This window comes from Oryx dammah, unplaced genomic scaffold (assembly GCF_014754425.2).
Source record: "Oryx dammah isolate SB20612 unplaced genomic scaffold, SCBI_Odam_1.1 HiC_scaffold_15, whole genome shotgun sequence".
Lineage (NCBI taxonomy): Eukaryota > Metazoa > Chordata > Mammalia > Artiodactyla > Bovidae > Oryx > Oryx dammah.
In genome coordinates, this window is record NW_024070199.1 from 41,090,852 (window position 1) to 41,107,553 (window position 16,702).

Consider the following 16,702-nt stretch of genomic DNA (forward strand, 5'->3'; position numbering starts at 1 on the left):
AGCCTGGCGTTAAGAGTGCTCTGCTCTTGTCTCTGGGGTTTTCTTCCAGGCTGCTGATGCCCTTTCTGCAGGGTTGGATGCTTTTGAAGTGTAGGCACGTGCAGGCAATGACAACGATGTCAGGACTGCCTCCAGCTAGCCAGCGACTCTACCATGTAACCCGACTTTAGAGACTGAAATGTGAGAAATAAAGTGTCTGGAAATCAATGAAACATGAATAATTTCTGGACTCCACACTTCCAGCTGCCACAGAACCCTTGCACATTCTGGCTGGGCCTCTGGGCATGCCCTTCCTTCATCCCCACATCACCTGCTTATCCCAGTCATCCCTGATCTCAGCTGCACTGTCCCTGCCCTCCTCCCCCACCACGTGTCTCTTGATCATCCCACTGAAGGCAAATCCCTTCCCGGTCAGTGCATGTAGCAAGCTGCAACGTTACCTTTTGGGTGTGTGTGCGACTTTCTGCATAGCTGTCTCCCCAGCGTGCTGTGCATCCCCCGGGGGCGGGGACAACGGGACTTTTTACTACATCTCGGAACCCAGCAGTGTCCCACGCGGCGCCTCCTAGTGAGCAGTGGGGGAACTGGCGTATTCTCCTGGTTTATCCCCAAGACATGCCTCTGGTCTCTGCATTGAACTGCGTCCCTCAGATGCTGGATTCTAACCCACTTCTTTTACAGATGGGAAATCAAGGCTTGTGAGGTCACTAGCACATGGAGTAGACGTCCTGTCTCAGTCCGATGTATAAAGAGGCTGGGGGAGGGTGGGGTCTGAGGAGGTGTTCTCACTTCTGGTGGGGATTCAGAGGAGGCTTGACATGGGAGGCGGCCCCTCCCAAGAGTCACAGGTTGGGAGGGTGATTTGGGTAAGTTTGAGAAAGGAAAGCCAGGCAAGTTGGAAGATGCACTGTGGGTGCCTAGAGTCACCATATAAGGCCTGGAACCCTTTCTGGGGCCCTGGAAGATGCAGGGCTGAGGTCACTCTCTTCAGTTTCAAGTTGGGCAACCAAGGCCCAGATAACGGGAGGACTCACCCACCATTGTCCATGGAGGCAGGAGAGTGGTGGGCCTTGCTCCTGGGTGGCCCTGACTCCACCTTCCCCAGCTGACCTCTGGGCCGGCCCTGCCTGAGATGCTGGGAGGATGTGGAGTGGTGAAAGAGGGGCTGAGGCAGGACTCTGGGGGTGCACAGGCCCGCCAGCACCCGGAAGGAGGAAGCGGCACAGGGTGTCTGTGGCTGGGCCTGGGATCCCCCACACAGGGACTTCCTCTTCCTCTCAGGGCAGGTGTAGCTGCCGCAGTAGGACCAACACCCTGACCCCGTCATGGATGGGGGCAAGGGGCCCAGGATCAGAGACTTCCTGAGTGGCAGCCTGGCCACCTGGGTGAGAGGGCAGTGGGAGGGGGGTCTGGGGAGAGGAAACGAGCAGCAGGGAGGGGCTGGTGTGGCGGTGAGGGGAGAGAGGGCACAGTGGGGTGTGGGGCGGGGGGAAGGGGCTGAGGGGAAGGGTGGGCTCAAGTAGGGACAGAGAAGTCCAGGCAGCTGTGGGCAGGAAAAGGAGTCCGGACCCAGGGCCACTGGCATTCAGGGAACTGGTGAGGAGGGGACTATGTGGGCGCAGGGCGGCAGGTCAGAGGGGCTCAGGATTCACTCTGATGGTGGGGGTCTCCACCCCCCGCACCTGGGCAGGCCAGCTGACTCCTTTGTGTTCCCACAGGCGCTGGGACTAGCCGGGCTGGTGGGGGAGGCGGAGGAGCCGGAGGGGGAGGAGGAGGAGGAAGGAGAGGGGCCTCTGTGTCCGGAGAAGAGGTTCTTGCGTCTCAGCGATGGGGCCCTGCTCCTGCGGGTGCTGGGCATCATGTAAGGGGCATCAGAGGATGACCTGGGGTGGGGTGGGGCGTGATGGGAGGGGGCCAGGCGGCCTGGGGGGAGGAGCCTGAGGGGTGGTTGGCAGAGACTGCTTCAGGGGAGGCGGGTCCTCAATCTTCCCTTCCACCAATTGCCCCTGTACACACAGTGCTCCCAGTTCCCGAGGGGGCCCTCGAATGATCAGAGGCCGTGACGACCCCACAGCCTGGCGGGTGTGGAACCTCAACCACCTGTGGGGCCGACTGAGGGACTTCTACCAGGTGAGGGGTCGGCAGGGGGAGGCTGTGCCCAGGAGACCCCCTGGGGGTAGGCCCATCTCTTATCACCCGCCCCCTCCAACCCAGGAGGAGCTGCAGCTGCTGATCCTGTCGCCGCCCCCAGACCTCCAGACGCTGGGCTTTGACCCCTTCTCAGGTGCTCTCTCCCACCACCCCTCCACCCCTTCCTGCTTCTACCCACTGTCCCTCCCTGTTAACCCCTTGTGGCTTGTGCCCTGTAGAGGAGGCGGTGGAGGAGCTGGAAGGCATCCTTAGGCTACTGCTGGGGGCGTCAGTGCAGGTGAGCAGGGCAAGGCAGGGCAGGGTCCAGCTCTGGCTGCAGAGGTGGCGGGATGCCCTCTGGAGCCAGTCTCACCACCCCCCTCCTCGCCCTCCTGCAGTGCGAGCACCGGGAACTGTTCATCCGCCACATCCAGGGCCTCAGTCTGGAGGTCCAGAGCGAGCTGGCTGCTGCCATCCAGGAGGTACCATGACTTGGGCTGCCCTCCGGGACACCTGGCCCCCTTCTTCTTCTTTGGCTGAACTGCTCTCCCTGGGCTCCAGGTGACCCAGCCAGGGGCGGGCTTGGTGCTGGCGCTAACTGGGCCAGAGCCTGGGGAGCTGGCGCCTCCGGAGCTGGAGATGCTGTCCCGGAGCCTGATGGGGACCCTGCTGAAGCTGGCACGGGAGCGCGACCTGGGGGCCCAGGTAGGGGGCAGCAGGCCAAGGAACAGGAGGACCATGGGATCCAGACATGTGGGCACTGGGGTCCAGATGTGGGGCTGGGGCTGTGGGTCTTGGGTCCATAGAGCTGAAACAGCCAGATTCAGCTTGGGTAATTGGGGACAGATGTGGGGGTCCTGGATGGGGCTGCTCCTGACCCTTGACCTCCCACAGCGGCTGACCGAACTGCTGCTGGACCGTGAGCCTGCCCCCTTGTTGCCTGAGGCTCCCGCCAGGATTTCCTCGGAGGGGGCCTCGCACCACTTGGCCCTGCAGCTGGCCAATGCCAAGGCCCAGCTGCGGCGCCTCCGGCAGGAGCTGTGAGTGCTGGGAGGGACCTGGGGGCAGGCGGCAGGATGGGGTCCCAGTTGGGATCAGGGCTGGAGGAAAAAGGCTGGAAGGGGCAGGTCCTCAGACCCCTCCTTCGTGCCTTCCCTCTAGCGAGGAGAAAGCCGAGCTGCTGCTGGATTCCCAAGCGGAGGTGCAGGGCTTGGAGGCCGAAATCCGAAGGCTCCGCCAGGAGGTGCGCTCAGATGTCCCCAGGCATGGTCGCGCATTCCTTAACCTCTTCCCCGCACATTCCCCGTCCTCCTGCCTCCTCCAGCCTGGTTCCTTCCCGTCCCAATCCCTCTGGCTGGCTGGTGGCCGGTCCTAGCTCCGCACCCGTTTGGCTCAGGCCCAGGCGCTGACGGGACAGGCCAAGCGGGCGGAGCTGTACCGCGAGGAGGCAGAGGCGCTGCGGGAACGGGCGGGCCGTCTGCCCCGCCTGCAGGAGGAACTGCGACGCTGCCGAGAGCGCCTCCAGGCGGCCGAGGCCTGCAAGGGCCGGCTAGAGGTGAGGCGGGAGGCCGGGCTGCGGGGCTGGGGATAGGGTGGGCGTGGCCTCTGAGGGACAGGGTGGGCGTGGCCGCTGGGGACAGGGTGGGCCAAGAGAGAAGAGAGTTTGGCCGAGTCAGGCCTTAGCGGAGGCCCCAGGTGTTGCTAGGATAACGGAGTGAAGGGGTGTCTGATGATAGGCCCTTTGAAGGATGGGGCAGGTGGAGGGGAGCGGTAGGCAAGGTGGAGGTGTTAGGCAAGGCTAGGTCCTGGAGAGGAGGGTGGGAGCGGTAGGGGAGGCAGCGTCTAAAGCTCGGGAAGCACCACTTCCCCAGCACCTAGGCAGCGTCTAAAACACTAGGCTAAGTGGGGGCTTAGAAGGATGCCACCTTGGAAGGCCGTTTTTGAGAAGGGGCAAGGGCCTACACAGGAGAAGGGCGGGGCCCGATGTGGGGAAGCGGTCCCTGGAGAGAACTTGGAGGCGGAGGGGCAGATGGAGGGGAGAGGCGGGGCCTGGAGAGCCACTAGTGTGCAGGGTCAGATGGGGAGGGGAGCCTGGAGTGCGGGGAGTTGGGGGGCATCCCGCCACTGGCTCTCTGCTCCCCACCAGGAGGAGCGGGTGCTCTCGGGGGCTCTGGAGGCCTCCAAGGCGCTGCTGGAGGAGCAGCTGGAGGTCGCTCAGGAGCGCTGTGCTCGGCTGCACGAGACCCAGCGCGAGAACCTGCTGCTGCGGACCCGGCTGGGCGAGGCCCACGCGGTGAGACCCCCGGTCACTCAGTGATCCGTGACCTCAGAGGCCCCAGGGTTCTTTGGTGGTCACTGACTCCTACGCCCTGTCTCCTCTGTGTATGTGTGCGTGCGCACTCAGTCATGCCCGACTCTGTGCGACCCCACAGACTCTAGCCTGCCAGGCTCCTCTGTCCATGGATTCTCCAGGCAAGAAGACTGCAGTGGGTCGCCATTTCCTTCCAGTGACCCTCTAGCCCCCACAATGGGCCTGGCCATAGCGGGGAGGGCTTGCCTGACCCTGTTCTCCCTTCTAGGAGCTGGACTCCCTGCGGCATCAGGTGGACCAGCTTGCAGAAGAGAATGTGGAGCTGGAACTGGAGCTTCAGCGGAGCCTGGAGCCACCCCCAGGCTCCCCTGGGGAAGGTGAGCAGGGCCCCAAGTGGTAGGGCTGCGGGTGGGAGCTGCCTCTGTTTCCCTGTAGCTATTGGGGCTTCCCTGGTGGCTCAGACAGTAAAGAATGTCTGCAGTGCAAGAAACCCAGGTTCATTCCCGAGGTTGGGAAGATCCCCTGGAGAAGGAAATGGCTACCCACTCCAGTATCCTTACCTGGAGCATCCCGTGGACAGAGGAGCCTGGTGGGCGACAGACCAAGGGGTCACAGACTCAGACACAACTGAGCAACTAACACTTTCCCTCCTTTTTTTCATAGTGGGGTTGGCTTCTGGTTTCATCCCCTTCCCCCAGGTCTGGTGTCAGGGGTGGGGGTGTATGTGAGGAGTCATAAGGGAGCAGAGTGGACTTTGCTGACCTTACCTCCCACACCCTAGAACCCCTTCCCGGAGTGGCTCCCTCGCTACATGATGAAGTGAGGGAGGCAGAGGCTGGGCGGCTGCGGACCCTGGAGCGGGAGAATCAGGAGCTTCGAGGCCTGCTCCGGGTGCTGCAGAGGCAGCCAGGTGGCCAGGTGAGTCCCGTCCAACCATCAATAGGCCCTTCCTGGCCACCTCCTCTGGGTTTGACCATCCCTCTCATGTGCTATCATGAAAAGACCCTGTGCCCTCATTTGAAAAGACCCTGATGCTGGGAAGGATTGAAGGTGGGAGGAGAAGGGGATGACAGAGGATGAGATGGTTGGGTGGCATCACCGACTCAATGGACGTGAGTTTGAGTAAACTCTGGGAGTTGGTGATGGACAGGGAGGCCCTGTGTGCTGCACTCCATGGGGTTGCAAAGAGTCAGACACGACTGAGTGACTGAACTGAACTCATGTGCCCTCAGCCCTGCCTACTGGAGGAGCAGAATGAAGACTCGGTGATACGAGAGCCAGACTCAGCTCCGCAGACTTACCTGGCCTCAGACCCCGGCCCCCAGGCCTTGGCTGCTCAGGCAGCGAATGAGGGCTCCCAGGCCTCGGACCCCGCTCTCCTGGCATTTGAGTCAGCCCTCGAGGGGTCGGCATCTGATCTGGACCCACAGGTGGTGGAGAGGCCTCTCCAGACGGATGTCGTGGTCTCTGCAGACTCCACGCCCCAGGAGTCAGACCCTGACGCAGAGGCACAGGAGTTCCCGGAGAAGGCTGGCCTGGGAGCCCCTCTCCGGACCCCTTTCTCTGTGACCCCACCTCAGGGTCCCGAGGTTAACATTCAGGCCCAGCTGTCTCTGGGAGGAGAGACTGGGGAGTCGGTGCCAGAGGCCCTGAGGGTGAGACAGGAGGACCCACAGAGCAAGCTGGGACCCTCGGAGACCAGCCTGTGTATGCAGTTGGAGGAGCAGGGGACCTTAGACCAGAGGCCGGACCTACCCGAGGGGCAAACAGAGGCCAGAGAGCATGAACAGAGGTTGGGGGGGTTGGTCGGGGATGCAACCCAACGAAGGTCACAGAAGAAACTGGAAGGGGCTCCTGAAGTCCGGACCCGGGAGGCACAAGCCCCCGAGGAGATCCTGGTCAGTGGTGTCCCCGAGCGGGAGGCCCTCCAGGAGGAGGCAGCGCGGCTGAAGGGAGAGGCTGAGGCACTTCGAGCAGAGCTGGAGGCCCAAGCCCAGAGGCTGGAGGTCCGAGGCACGGAGGCTGCCCGCCTCTCGGAGGAGCTGGCTCAGGCCCAGAGGGCAGAGGCTGAGGCCCACCGGGAGGTGGAGGTCCAGGCCCGGGAGCTAGCCCAGTTGCGGGAGGCAGTGGAGTCTTCTGCCGGGGAGCTGGAGGCTGCGTCACGGGAGCGAGAGGCACTGGCGGAGGCGCTGGCAGCAGCTGGCCGCGAGCGGAAGTGGTGGGAGCGAGAGGCGTCTAGGCTGCGGGCCCGGGCCGAGAAGGCCGAGGAGCGGCTGCACGTGCTGGAGGGTGAGGGCCGCCAGCACCTGGAGGAGGCTGAGATGCGGCGCCGGGAGAGGCAGGCCCTCCAGGAGGTATGGTGGGGGTCATGGCCAGGAGACAGGGTTCCAGGCCAGTTGCCGGGGTTTGGGAGTTATTAATTTCGTCGGCAGCCACTGAGTACCCAGCACTGAGCTGGGGCTGGAGAGGTAAGGGCAAAGTCCACTCCCACCTCCCAAATGCGCACCTGGCCTGGGAGTAGGGCAGATGTCCCCTGCCTTTGATGGGTGGCAGGTGGTGGGCATGGAACTAGATGGCCTGGGTGAAAATCCTGACTCTCTGACTGTGGCAGTTTACTCAGTTGCACCCCAGTGCCTCCCTCTGTAAAATGGAGGTGCTCTTCATAGTTGCATTACTGGGGCTTCGGAAGGCCGATGGAAATAATGGTGTGAAGAGTCTAGTTCATGGTGGGCAAAGGCTCAAGATACATTGGTTGTCATGGGCAAAGTGCTTTGCAATCCATGGGAATGGGAACTGATGCCAGGGTCGGGGCAGGGAGGCTTCAGGGAGGGTTCTAAGGAAAGATCGAGATCTCACTAGGTGGGGAAGGATATTTCATCCAGGGGGAACAGCAAGTGCAAAGACTTGAAGGTATTAGAAATGCTCAGGGGCCCGGGCAACATGGGGGTAGGTGGAGAAGTGTGTCAGGCCAGTTTTGTGGGTATTGGTACTTCATCCCCAGACAGGGAAATTCACACAAGGGTGTGGGCCAACCTGTGTGATGCTGCATTTGGGGAGAGTCACCTTGGTGTAAAAGGGGACCTGGGGCCATAGGAAGGCAGTGCCTGTGGTCAAGGTGGCAGGTGAGAGAATTCCCTGGTGGTCCAGTGGACTCTGTGCATGCAGCACAGGAAGCATAGGTTCAATCCCTGGTCAGGGAACTAAGATTCTGCAAGTTTCATGGCGTGGCAAAAAAAAACAAGAAAAAAAAGTGGCAGGTGAGGCTGGCCAGAGCTGGGTTGGGGGTTGGAGAAGAGAGAAAACCTGGAAACCCCTGTATTCATTTATTCGAGCATGTTTGCAGGCATCTTCTTGGCACCAGGCCCTGTACTAGGCAGTCAGCACTCGCAGCCTCTGGGAGACACTCACTCACAATCTGGGGTGGAGACAGGACTGTGCGGGGAGCTGTAGGGGTCTAGGAAGCACACTGGACTCAGGCTGGGGCTCATCAGGGAAGGCTTCCTGGAGGAGGAGAGAGAATGGCAATGAGCCAGGAGGAGGAGCAGGCCCGTTTGCAGGGGTGGAGTGTGAGGCAGGGAGTGGAGTGAGGTGACTTGAAGACTTCCTTAAGCAGGTTTCCTATTGGGCAAGGCTTCATCTTCCTTCTGAGCAAAGGAAGGAGTTGCAGCTGTTTTCACGAGGATGACAAGGAGTCAGTGGAGGGTATAATGTGAGCAGAGTGGTCAGATCTGCAGGTCTGGAGGCCCCTCAGGGGAAGCAGAAGAGACCATGAGGCAAGGGGATGGGTGTTCGGGCCAGTGCGGCCCAGGGCTGGGGCGAGGGTGTGCTGTGGCACGCGTGTATGTTCAGTCGTGTCTGACCCTTTGTGACCCCACGGACTGTAGCTTGCCAGGCTCTGCTGTCCATGGAAGCTTCCAGGCAAGAATACTGGAGTGGGTTGCCACTTCCTACTCCAGGGGATCTTCCCAACTCAGGGATTAAACCTGTGCATCTCTTGCATCTCCTCCATTGGCAGGCAGATTGGTACCATTGGTACCACTTGGGAAGTATCAAATCTTCTGGAAGCTGAGCAGTTTCCTTGTTACACAGAGCAGGACACTGAGGTTCAGAGAGGAGAAGTTATTTGCTCCGAGACACCTCCTGATGGTGAGGAGTCAGGAACATGCTGGGGCGTGTGAGAACTGAGTGTGGGTGAGAGGGTAAGGCCAAGAGCTTGTCTCTGGGGTCCACTCTGTAGGAGCTGAGAGATGCTGGCAGATAGATCTGGGTTATAGCTCAGCTCCCCTACTCAGCTGTGTGGCTTGGGGCCAGTTACTCCTCTCTGAGTCTCTGTTTCCTTACCTGTAAAACCAGAATAAAAATGATACCTATGTCACAAGATCCTGTAAGATAATGAATGTAGAATGCTTGGGGCAGCGCCTGGCACTCAGTATGGGCTTAATCAGTGGAGAGGGAATGCCAGCCGGTGGGTAGGGAAGAGCCGGTAGGGCTGGCTGGCCAAAAGAGCTGGCTCTGAGGACCAAGAGGGTGGAAGACATGAAGGACAAAGGGGAATTTTGTGGGATTTCCTGGTGGAGCAGTTCCTGGTGATAACTGGGTGTGGTGCAGGAGGAGGTGGCTGGCCAGGGGAGGAAGGTGAGGGAACCAGGGGCCAAGAGGGTTGTCTAAGTGGGCCTCCCCGCTGCAGGGGTGGGTGGGGGCAGAGGCGCAGTGGGTGGAGCCCCGGGGGCTGTGGCCAGGGGCCTGGAGGGGGCAGGGCAGGGCTCCCGCCTGAGAGGCAGGTCTTCGTGGGCATCCCTGTTCTCCGTCCTGGGGCTCTTGTGGCTGGCGGCTGTGGGCATCAAGGCCTCGTGGGACTTTTAGTTTTTCAGCGAGAGGCAGTAGCCACCTGGAAGGGCAGTGACCCTAGGGGCTGGCCCGGGTGGAGTTGCTAAGCCAGGAAGACCAGAGCAAAGATGGGTAGGCTCCATTTCCAAGGGCAGGACTTGGTGGGCGGTTGTCATGGTTGGCCCTTCCCCATGGTTTCATCCTGCCGGAGCCCCTCCACCCCCACCGTGAACCTCAGAATGGTTCGACCTACCTCTCTGGGGGGCGGGGGCCAGAGGCCAGAGCGGGTCTCCTACCCACTTCCTCAATGGTATGGCCCAACCGCCACAGGCCTGGCCAGCAGCAAGCATCCTGGCCCTCCCCTTCCCAGCTCCCACTGTGGTTAGGCCTGGCCTTCACCAGGTTCCTGCCCTCTGTGGCCATCCCCCTGTGGCTGAGAGTACTCTCCAGACCCGCCGCCTCTGAGCACCTCTTCCCCTCACCTGCCCCGTGTGGCCTCAGCACGCAGGGAGCATCCAGCTCTCACTGGGCACATGAGGAACCATGGATTCAAAGAGGTGAAGACATGTGCCCAGCGAGTGTCTCTGAGCCCTGGCCCAGGGGCTTCCCTCACTCCCTGGCAGGCTTATAATCCCCGGCTCTCTCATACCCACTCTGCAAGGTCATCAGGCTTTGCTCCCATTTTACAGATCGGGGCGTAGAGGCCCAGAGAGTTAAAGATATTTGCTCGGGGTGACAGATCAAGGACAGAAGGCCAGGTCTCCTGACGCTCAGGCCTGGTGAAGGTGGTGGTCTACCCTTCTGGCCCTGAGCCTGCTCTGCCTGCCCTCAGGAGCTGGAGAAGGCCGTGGTGCGGGGCCGGGAGCTGGGGGCCCGGCTGGAGCGTCTGCAGAATGAGCTGGAACGGGCAGCCCTGGAACGCCAGGAATTTCTGCGGGAACAGGAGTTCCAGCACCAGAGGTGGGGCACTCTCCAACGGGTAGAGAGGGGCAGGTAAAGACTTGGGGAGGGCTGGGTGCTAAGACTTCTCCCGGCAGGTACCAGGGCCTGGAGCAGCGGCTGGAAGCTGAGCTGCAGGCGGCGGCCACCAGCAAGGAGGAGGCGCTGATGGAGCTCAGAAAGAGGGCCCTGCAGTTGGAGGACGAGCTGTTCAAGGTGAGGCCATCGCCCAGGTTCCTGGGGCCTGAGCCCACCCCTATCTCCATCCTCGGGTAGGTATTTCAGGACCCCCCCTCGTCTTGCCCCTCAGTTCTTGGCCAGTCGCTTGCCTTGCACACCCTTTCAGGGTCTCTAGGAAGAAGCGCTGTACTGGGAGCCAGGTAGCTCTGCCCGGGCCTTGTTGCTTCCATTCTTCAACCTGACTGAGCCTGGCTGCTTGACTCTGAGGCACCTGCTGTGTCTCTCCTGCGGGGGCCCCACCACTTCCTGAGCTCAGCGCCAACGGTCATAAGTTAGGGATCATTTGTGACTCCCTTGTTGCACACCGGCTCGGCCCTGGTGTGGTGCGGGCCCCATACCAGGCTGCCACTGCTCTCGGGGGGCTTGCTGTCCACCTGGGAAGGAGACAAGAACATAGCCAGTGGGCCCCCAGCAGACCGCCCAGCCGGCAGCTGTGGGATTGCCAGGGGAGGTTTGTTGGGCTGCCCCCAGACCCCTGCGATGCCCTCGTGTGACCTCCCAGGGTCTCTCCTTACAGCTGCGCCAGGGTGCCGCGGGGCTGGGGCCCCAGGAGCAAACGGAGCTCAAGGGCACAGAGGCCCAGAGCGTGCGGCTCATCGAGGTGGAGCGCAGTGTGAGTGTCGGGCTGTGGTAGGCGCGGGGCTGGGGGGGCAGGGGGCAGTGTCCCAGAGACCCAGGCCCCTGCTAATCACCCCCCTCCCACCCCCCAACAGAATGCCACGCTGGCAGCGGAGAAGGCTGCTCTGCAGGGTCAGCTGCGGCACCTGGAGGGGCAGCTGGGGAGCCTGCAGGAACGCGCCCAGGAGCTGCTGCTGCAGAGTCAGCGGGCCCAGGAGAACAGCAGCCGGCTGCAGGTGGGCCCGGCCCCCCATCCCGTCCTGCCCACGGCCCTACCCCTGACCCCTGCTCCTATGCCTGCCGGCCTCCAGCCCCCCGTCAGTGCCCCTTTCACCCCCTCTCCAGGAGCCCTCCCCTCTACGGCTGGCCATCCATCCCTCTGGCTTTCCCTGCCCCGACCCCAGCCCCATCTGTCCCGTCCTGGCCTTGTGCCACTGGCCCTTGGCCCCCCCGCCCCCCTGACGGCTCTCTCTCCTTTCCTCCACCCTCTGTCTTCTGCCCCCTGTCCCTTACCCCCCTTTCCGGCCTGGGATGCCCCCTGCAGCAGCCCCTCACCCAGCTCTCCCCTCTGGCCTAGGCCGAGAAGTCTGTACTGGAGACCCAGGGCCAGGAGCTGCACAGGAAGCTGGGGCTGCTGGAGGAGGAGGTGCAGGCGGCGCGGCGCTCCCAGGAGGAGACCCGCGGGCAGCAGCAGGCCCTGCTGCGGGACCACGAGGCCCTGGCGCAGCTGCAGCGGCGGCAGGAGGCTGAGCTGGAGGGGCTGCTGGCCCGGCACCGCGACCTCAAGGCCAACATGCGGGCGCTGGAGCTGGCCCATCGGGAGCTGCAGGGCCGGTGAGCAGCCCCTCCAAGCTCGCAGCTCCTCTCCCGGGTGCCCCTTGTCCGCCCAGAGCAGGCTCCCTGTTCCCTGAGAACCACCAGCAGGCCCCTCTCCCTGGCTGTGCCCTCTTGTGCAGCAGGGCTCTCTGCACTTTCAGGGTGGGCTCACCCTGGGGCTTCATCGGTGGTCTGGAGTGGTGGGCACCCAGCACAGCATTCTGCCCTGTGGCTTTGCCCCCTGGGGCCTATGCTTAGGAGACGGAGGACTTCCAGATGGTCCAGCTGCCTGCTTGCTCTGGCCCCGGTCCTTGCAGCCCCCTGAGCCCCAGGTTCATCACAGGCACGAACAGCTGCAGGCCCAGAGGGCCAATGTGGAGGCGCAGGAGGTGGCCTTGCTGGCAGAGCGCGAGCGCCTGGTGCAGGATGGGCATCGGCAGCGGGGCCTGGAGGAGGAGCTCCGGAGGCTGCAGAGCGAGCATGACAGGTACCAGCCCGGCACAGCCCCTCCCCTCCTGGGCCAGCTTTCAGTGTTCCCATCTGAGAAGTGGGTTGATGGTGATTTAGTCCCTTTCCCCACGGGGTCCCGCTTTGCCTCCTCCCCTCGTCGTGGTTCCTCTGCCATCATGAAGGGCCCAGTTGAGGTGGGCCTGGGGGGCGGGGGGTGTTCCTCTTGGAGACCAGGTCTCCCTGCCTTTGCAGGGCTCAGATGCTGCTGGCGGAGGTGTCCCGGGAGCGTGGGGAGTTACAGGGGGAACGAGGGGAGCTGCGGGGCCGGCTGGCGAGGCTGGAGCTGGAGCGGGCACAGCTGGAGGCCCAGAGCCAGCGACTGCGGGAGTCCAACCAGCAGCTGGACTTGAGTGCCTGCCGGCTGACCACGCAGTGCGAGGTGTGGTGAGGGGTGGGTGGCAGGGGAGGGAGGGCGGCTGGAGGGGAGGGTGGGATTGGAAAGAGCCAGAATTGGGTGGAAGGCAGCTGCCCTGAGCCCAGTTAAGCATCCCCCACCGCCCCCGCTTGTTTGTCCTGCCGTCTGCCTGTGACAGCTGTTGACAGAGCTCCGGAGCGCCCAGGAAGAGGAGAACCGGCAGCTGCTGGCCGAGGTGCAGGCACTGAGCAAGGAGAACCGGGAGCTCCTGGAGCGCAGCCTGGAGAGCCGGGACCACCTGCATCGCGAGCAGCGCGAGTACCTGTGAGGGGCCACAGGGGCCGGTGTGGCTGCCCCTTGGGACCTCTATGGGGCGATTCCCTGGGAAGGCCTGGGGAAAAGAGGAGGCTGACCCTCCCGGGGGCTCGGGCAGCACGGTGTATCAACCCATCCTGGGGCATGGTGCTGTTTAACCAGCAGGGGTGTACCTTGCGTTCATGCCCAGGCCTCATGTCCACCTCCTCCTTCCCCACCCTCCCAGGGACCAGCTCAACGCCCTGCGCCGGGAGAAGCAGAAGCTGGTGGAGAAAATCATGGACCAGTACCGCGTGCTGGAGCCTGGGCCCCTGCCCCGGACCAAGTGAGCAGGCCCCTCCGCCCTGGGGGGCCGGAGGTCTTCCCTACCTCGCCCCTGCCCTGCCCTGCCCTCTGAGCCCTGGCCTAGCCCGGGTCCAGGCCCAAGTGAGGGTTGGCCTGGCCTCTGCCACCCCCAACATGGCCCTCTTGTCCTCCTTCCTCCCTGGCCTGACCCCCGCCTCTTGTGCCCTCTTGCTCCCAGGAAGGGCAGCTGGCTGGCAGACAAGGTGAAGAGGCTGATGCGGCCCCGGCGGGAGGGGGGCCCCCACTGGGGGCCACGCCTGGGGGCCGATGGGGCTGGCAGCACTGAGAGCCTGGGGAGCCCCCCAGAGACGGAGCTCCCCGAGGGCAGGGAGGCGGATGGGACAGGTGGGTTTGGGGGCCCCCCTGCTCTCAGGGGTTTGCCAGTGCCCCTGGTCTTCCCGTGTGGCTTGCGCATGTGTTCCCTACTGGCCTTTCCTGCTGCAGCTCCGCCCCCCACCCTCCCCCCTATCAGATGGCTCTGGTGACTCTCTGCCCTGGGTCCCTGCTGCGTCCCTCTCGGCTGGCACCTCCCTCCCGCCCGCACTGCCACCCACCCGGTCCTACCCGTCCAGAGCGGTGCCTAGGACCTCGGAGCAGCAGGGACTTTAGTCAGAGGTCACTTACCCCAGACAGCAGACGAGGAAGCCGAGGCCCAGGGAGGGGAAGCACCTTGCCCAAGGTCACACCGTGAGTTAGCGTCAGAGCCAGCACAGGGTCCTGCCTCCATTCATTCAACCTTGCCCGCCCCCTTTCCCAGCCCCCATCCCTGCGGCCTCGCGTCCCCTGTGGCGCCCATGCGCTTCCTCCTGACAGTCCCGCCCCCCCCTCGCCCCCGCTCCCCCCTGCCCTCCCGGCACTGCTCTGACACCTCCCCCTGCCTGTGCCTCTTGCAGGGTCCCCCTCACCGGCACCCATGCGCCGGGCACAGAGCTCCCTGTGTCTGCGGGATGAGACACTGGCGGGTGGGCAGCGGCGAAAACTCAGCTCAAGATTCCCCGTGGGGCGAAGCTCTGAGTCATTCAGTCCTGGGGACACCCCCCGGCAGCGATTCCGACAGCGCCGCCCAGGGCCCTTGGGGGCACCCGGCTCCCATGGGAAAGGTGAGGGAGAAGGGTCCCTGGGGGCCCTCTGGCTCCTTGGGGGAGGGGGCTTCCCTCCTGGCTCCTGTGTCTCCCATCCTGCTGCCTCTGTTCTGGTCCTCATGGCCCAGTGGCCACCTTGTGCCCCCAGGACCTGGCGTGGAATGGGGCGGCTCCATCGAGACCCTGGCGGAACACGAAGCAGATGCCAACAGAGAGAGTGAGTGGGGGCCTGGGAGGAAGGCGGGTGTTTGCCCTTCCTGGGCCCCTGGCAGGCCTCATTCACCCATTCACTCATTTGACCATGAGCCTTTCTGGAATGCCAGGTGACGTGTTACTTGGGAATATAACAGAGAACGTTCTGGTATGGGGAACTGGGAGACAGTTCATGATATGCATAAAAATAATTATCTACAATAGCTTGTCCAATAGAACTATGACGTGAGCTCCATGTGGAATTTAAAATGTTTAGGTAGCCTCATCAGAGGATCTTTGCGACCCCCAAGGACTGTAGTCTGCCAGCCTCCTCCGTCCATGGGATTTCCCAGGCAAGGATACTGGCGTAGGTTGCCATTTCCTTTTCCAGGGGATCTTCCTGGCCCAGGGATCAAACCTGGGTCTCCCGCATTGCAGGCAGACTCCTTACCACCTGAGCCACCAGGGAAACCCCCATCAGAGGAAGTAATGAGACATGTAAAATTAATTAATATTAGCATATTAATTGGAGAAGGAAATGGCAACCCATTCCAGTGTTCTTGCCTGGAGAATCCCAGGGACGGGGGGGCCTGGTGGGCTGCTGTCTATGGGGTTGCACAGAATCGGACATGACTGAAGCAACTTAGCAGCAGCAGTAGCAGCATATTAATATATAAATATATGGTATATATTTAATATACTATATATTATATATATTTAATACATGTAATAAATTATACATCCATACACCAACATACTCTATTAATACATATTAATATTGATATTATATATTAATATATTTCAATATCACAGCATATATTAATATTAGAATAGTGATATATTTTGTTTAACTCAGTATGCCTAAACTATTACCATTTTAGACATGTAGTCAGTGTAAAAAATCCTTAATGAGATATTTCATTTTTTTCACACTAAGTCTGAAGTCCAGTGGTATTTTACACCCAAGCACATTGCAGTTCAGACTGGCCACATCTCAGGTGCCCAGTCCTGTCCTGGGGAGCTCAGCCCTACAGTATTAGGAGGCGACAGTGTCCTGGGAAAAAAAAGGAGAGCAGGGTGGGTGAGATCAGGAGCCCTGGGTGGGCAGGTGGCGAGGTCAGGTAGGGAGCTCAGGGCAGGCCTCCGAGAGGAGGTGAAGCTGAAGCAAAGGCTTGGAGGTGAGGGTGTGTCCTGTCCCTGTATCTGGGGAATCGAGTTCCTGGCAGAGGGAAGAGCTGAAGCAAAGGCATGGTATGTTCGAAGCCTGGCCAGGCGGCTGGAAGCCCCTTGGAGAGGGTAAGTCTGAGCTGAGCTTTTCCCTCCAGGCCTCGAGGTACAGGAACCGGAGAAGCGAACTCTTGCCCCTTCTCTCAGCCAGTGACACCGCATGGATGGAGAGCTTGGGAGCGGAGTGTTCTCAGCACTGGAGTCTCAGTGGGGACCCCAGGCAGCCCAAGAATGTGGGGAGGCAGGGCACTTACGGCGAGTCCTTGGACAAGGAGACCTGGGCCCCCGGATCCTCCACGGCCTGCACTGGGGGCCGGAGCTGGAGGTGGGATGAGTTTGTGGACAGGGGGGATGGCTGGCCCCCACAAACAGCTCACTGTTGGGGCTCGGCCCTGCAGCCGTCCCTGAGGAGGTGGTCCCTAGGGAAGCTCTCAGCTGAGGGAGGCAGGCAGGAGTGGGCAAGAGAGCCCCCAGCCCGGCCTAGGAGGGGAGCCAAGGACCATTCCCTGAGGACGGTGACCTCGGTCCATTTCTGAACCTTGGTTCAGATGTGAGGGACAGGAGAATAAAAGTGGAATGCAACGACTTACTCTGCACTCTGTGTCTACCGGCCACAGCCAGGAGCCACTCGCTGCCCGGGACATGGGGCCTGGAGTTCTCTGCTGACAGGGGCCTGGTAGCTATTGGCTTCCTTGCCCTGCATGGGGCAGCAAAGGGCTTTCCTCAGGGGAGGGGCCGCTTGGGCTGGTGGGGAGGCTCTGAGCGGCCAGCAGTGGGTGGGGGTCTGGGCCTGGG

The 16,702-nt window shown here is 61.9% G+C and overlaps 1 protein-coding gene across 1 annotated transcript; it reads left to right on the plus strand.

The window, feature by feature from the left end:
• The first annotated feature begins 1,066 nt into the window (after positions 1 to 1,066).
• CCDC88B (coiled-coil domain containing 88B) lies at positions 1,067 to 16,496 on the plus strand. The gene is made up of 27 exons (XM_040256152.1): positions 1,067 to 1,385; positions 1,719 to 1,861; positions 2,019 to 2,130; positions 2,215 to 2,284; positions 2,370 to 2,428; positions 2,529 to 2,612; positions 2,692 to 2,835; positions 3,025 to 3,170; positions 3,292 to 3,373; positions 3,527 to 3,685; positions 4,277 to 4,423; positions 4,710 to 4,818; positions 5,223 to 5,359; positions 5,674 to 6,795; positions 10,101 to 10,228; positions 10,306 to 10,423; positions 10,965 to 11,060; positions 11,161 to 11,301; positions 11,643 to 11,899; positions 12,225 to 12,368; positions 12,584 to 12,770; positions 12,925 to 13,070; positions 13,288 to 13,386; positions 13,585 to 13,751; positions 14,300 to 14,506; positions 14,637 to 14,705; positions 16,006 to 16,496. Exons 1-27 carry the CDS (start codon positions 1,326 to 1,328, stop codon positions 16,059 to 16,061), a joined length of 4,389 nt encoding a protein of 1,462 aa, XP_040112086.1. The 5' UTR covers positions 1,067 to 1,325; the 3' UTR covers positions 16,062 to 16,496.
• Positions 16,497 to 16,702: the final 206 nt, after the last annotated feature.

Coding starts and splice junctions, on each gene's coding strand:
- CCDC88B (XM_040256152.1), top strand. CDS start 1,326: ATGGATGGGGGCAAGGGGCCCAGGATCAGAGACTTCCTGAGTGGCAGC. Junction 2,285..2,369: donor GGGCTTTGACCCCTTCTCAG/GTGCTCTCTCCC, acceptor TGTGCCCTGTAG/AGGAGGCGGTGGAGGAGCTG. Junction 13,071..13,287: donor CGCGAGCAGCGCGAGTACCT/GTGAGGGGCCAC, acceptor CCACCCTCCCAG/GGACCAGCTCAACGCCCTGC.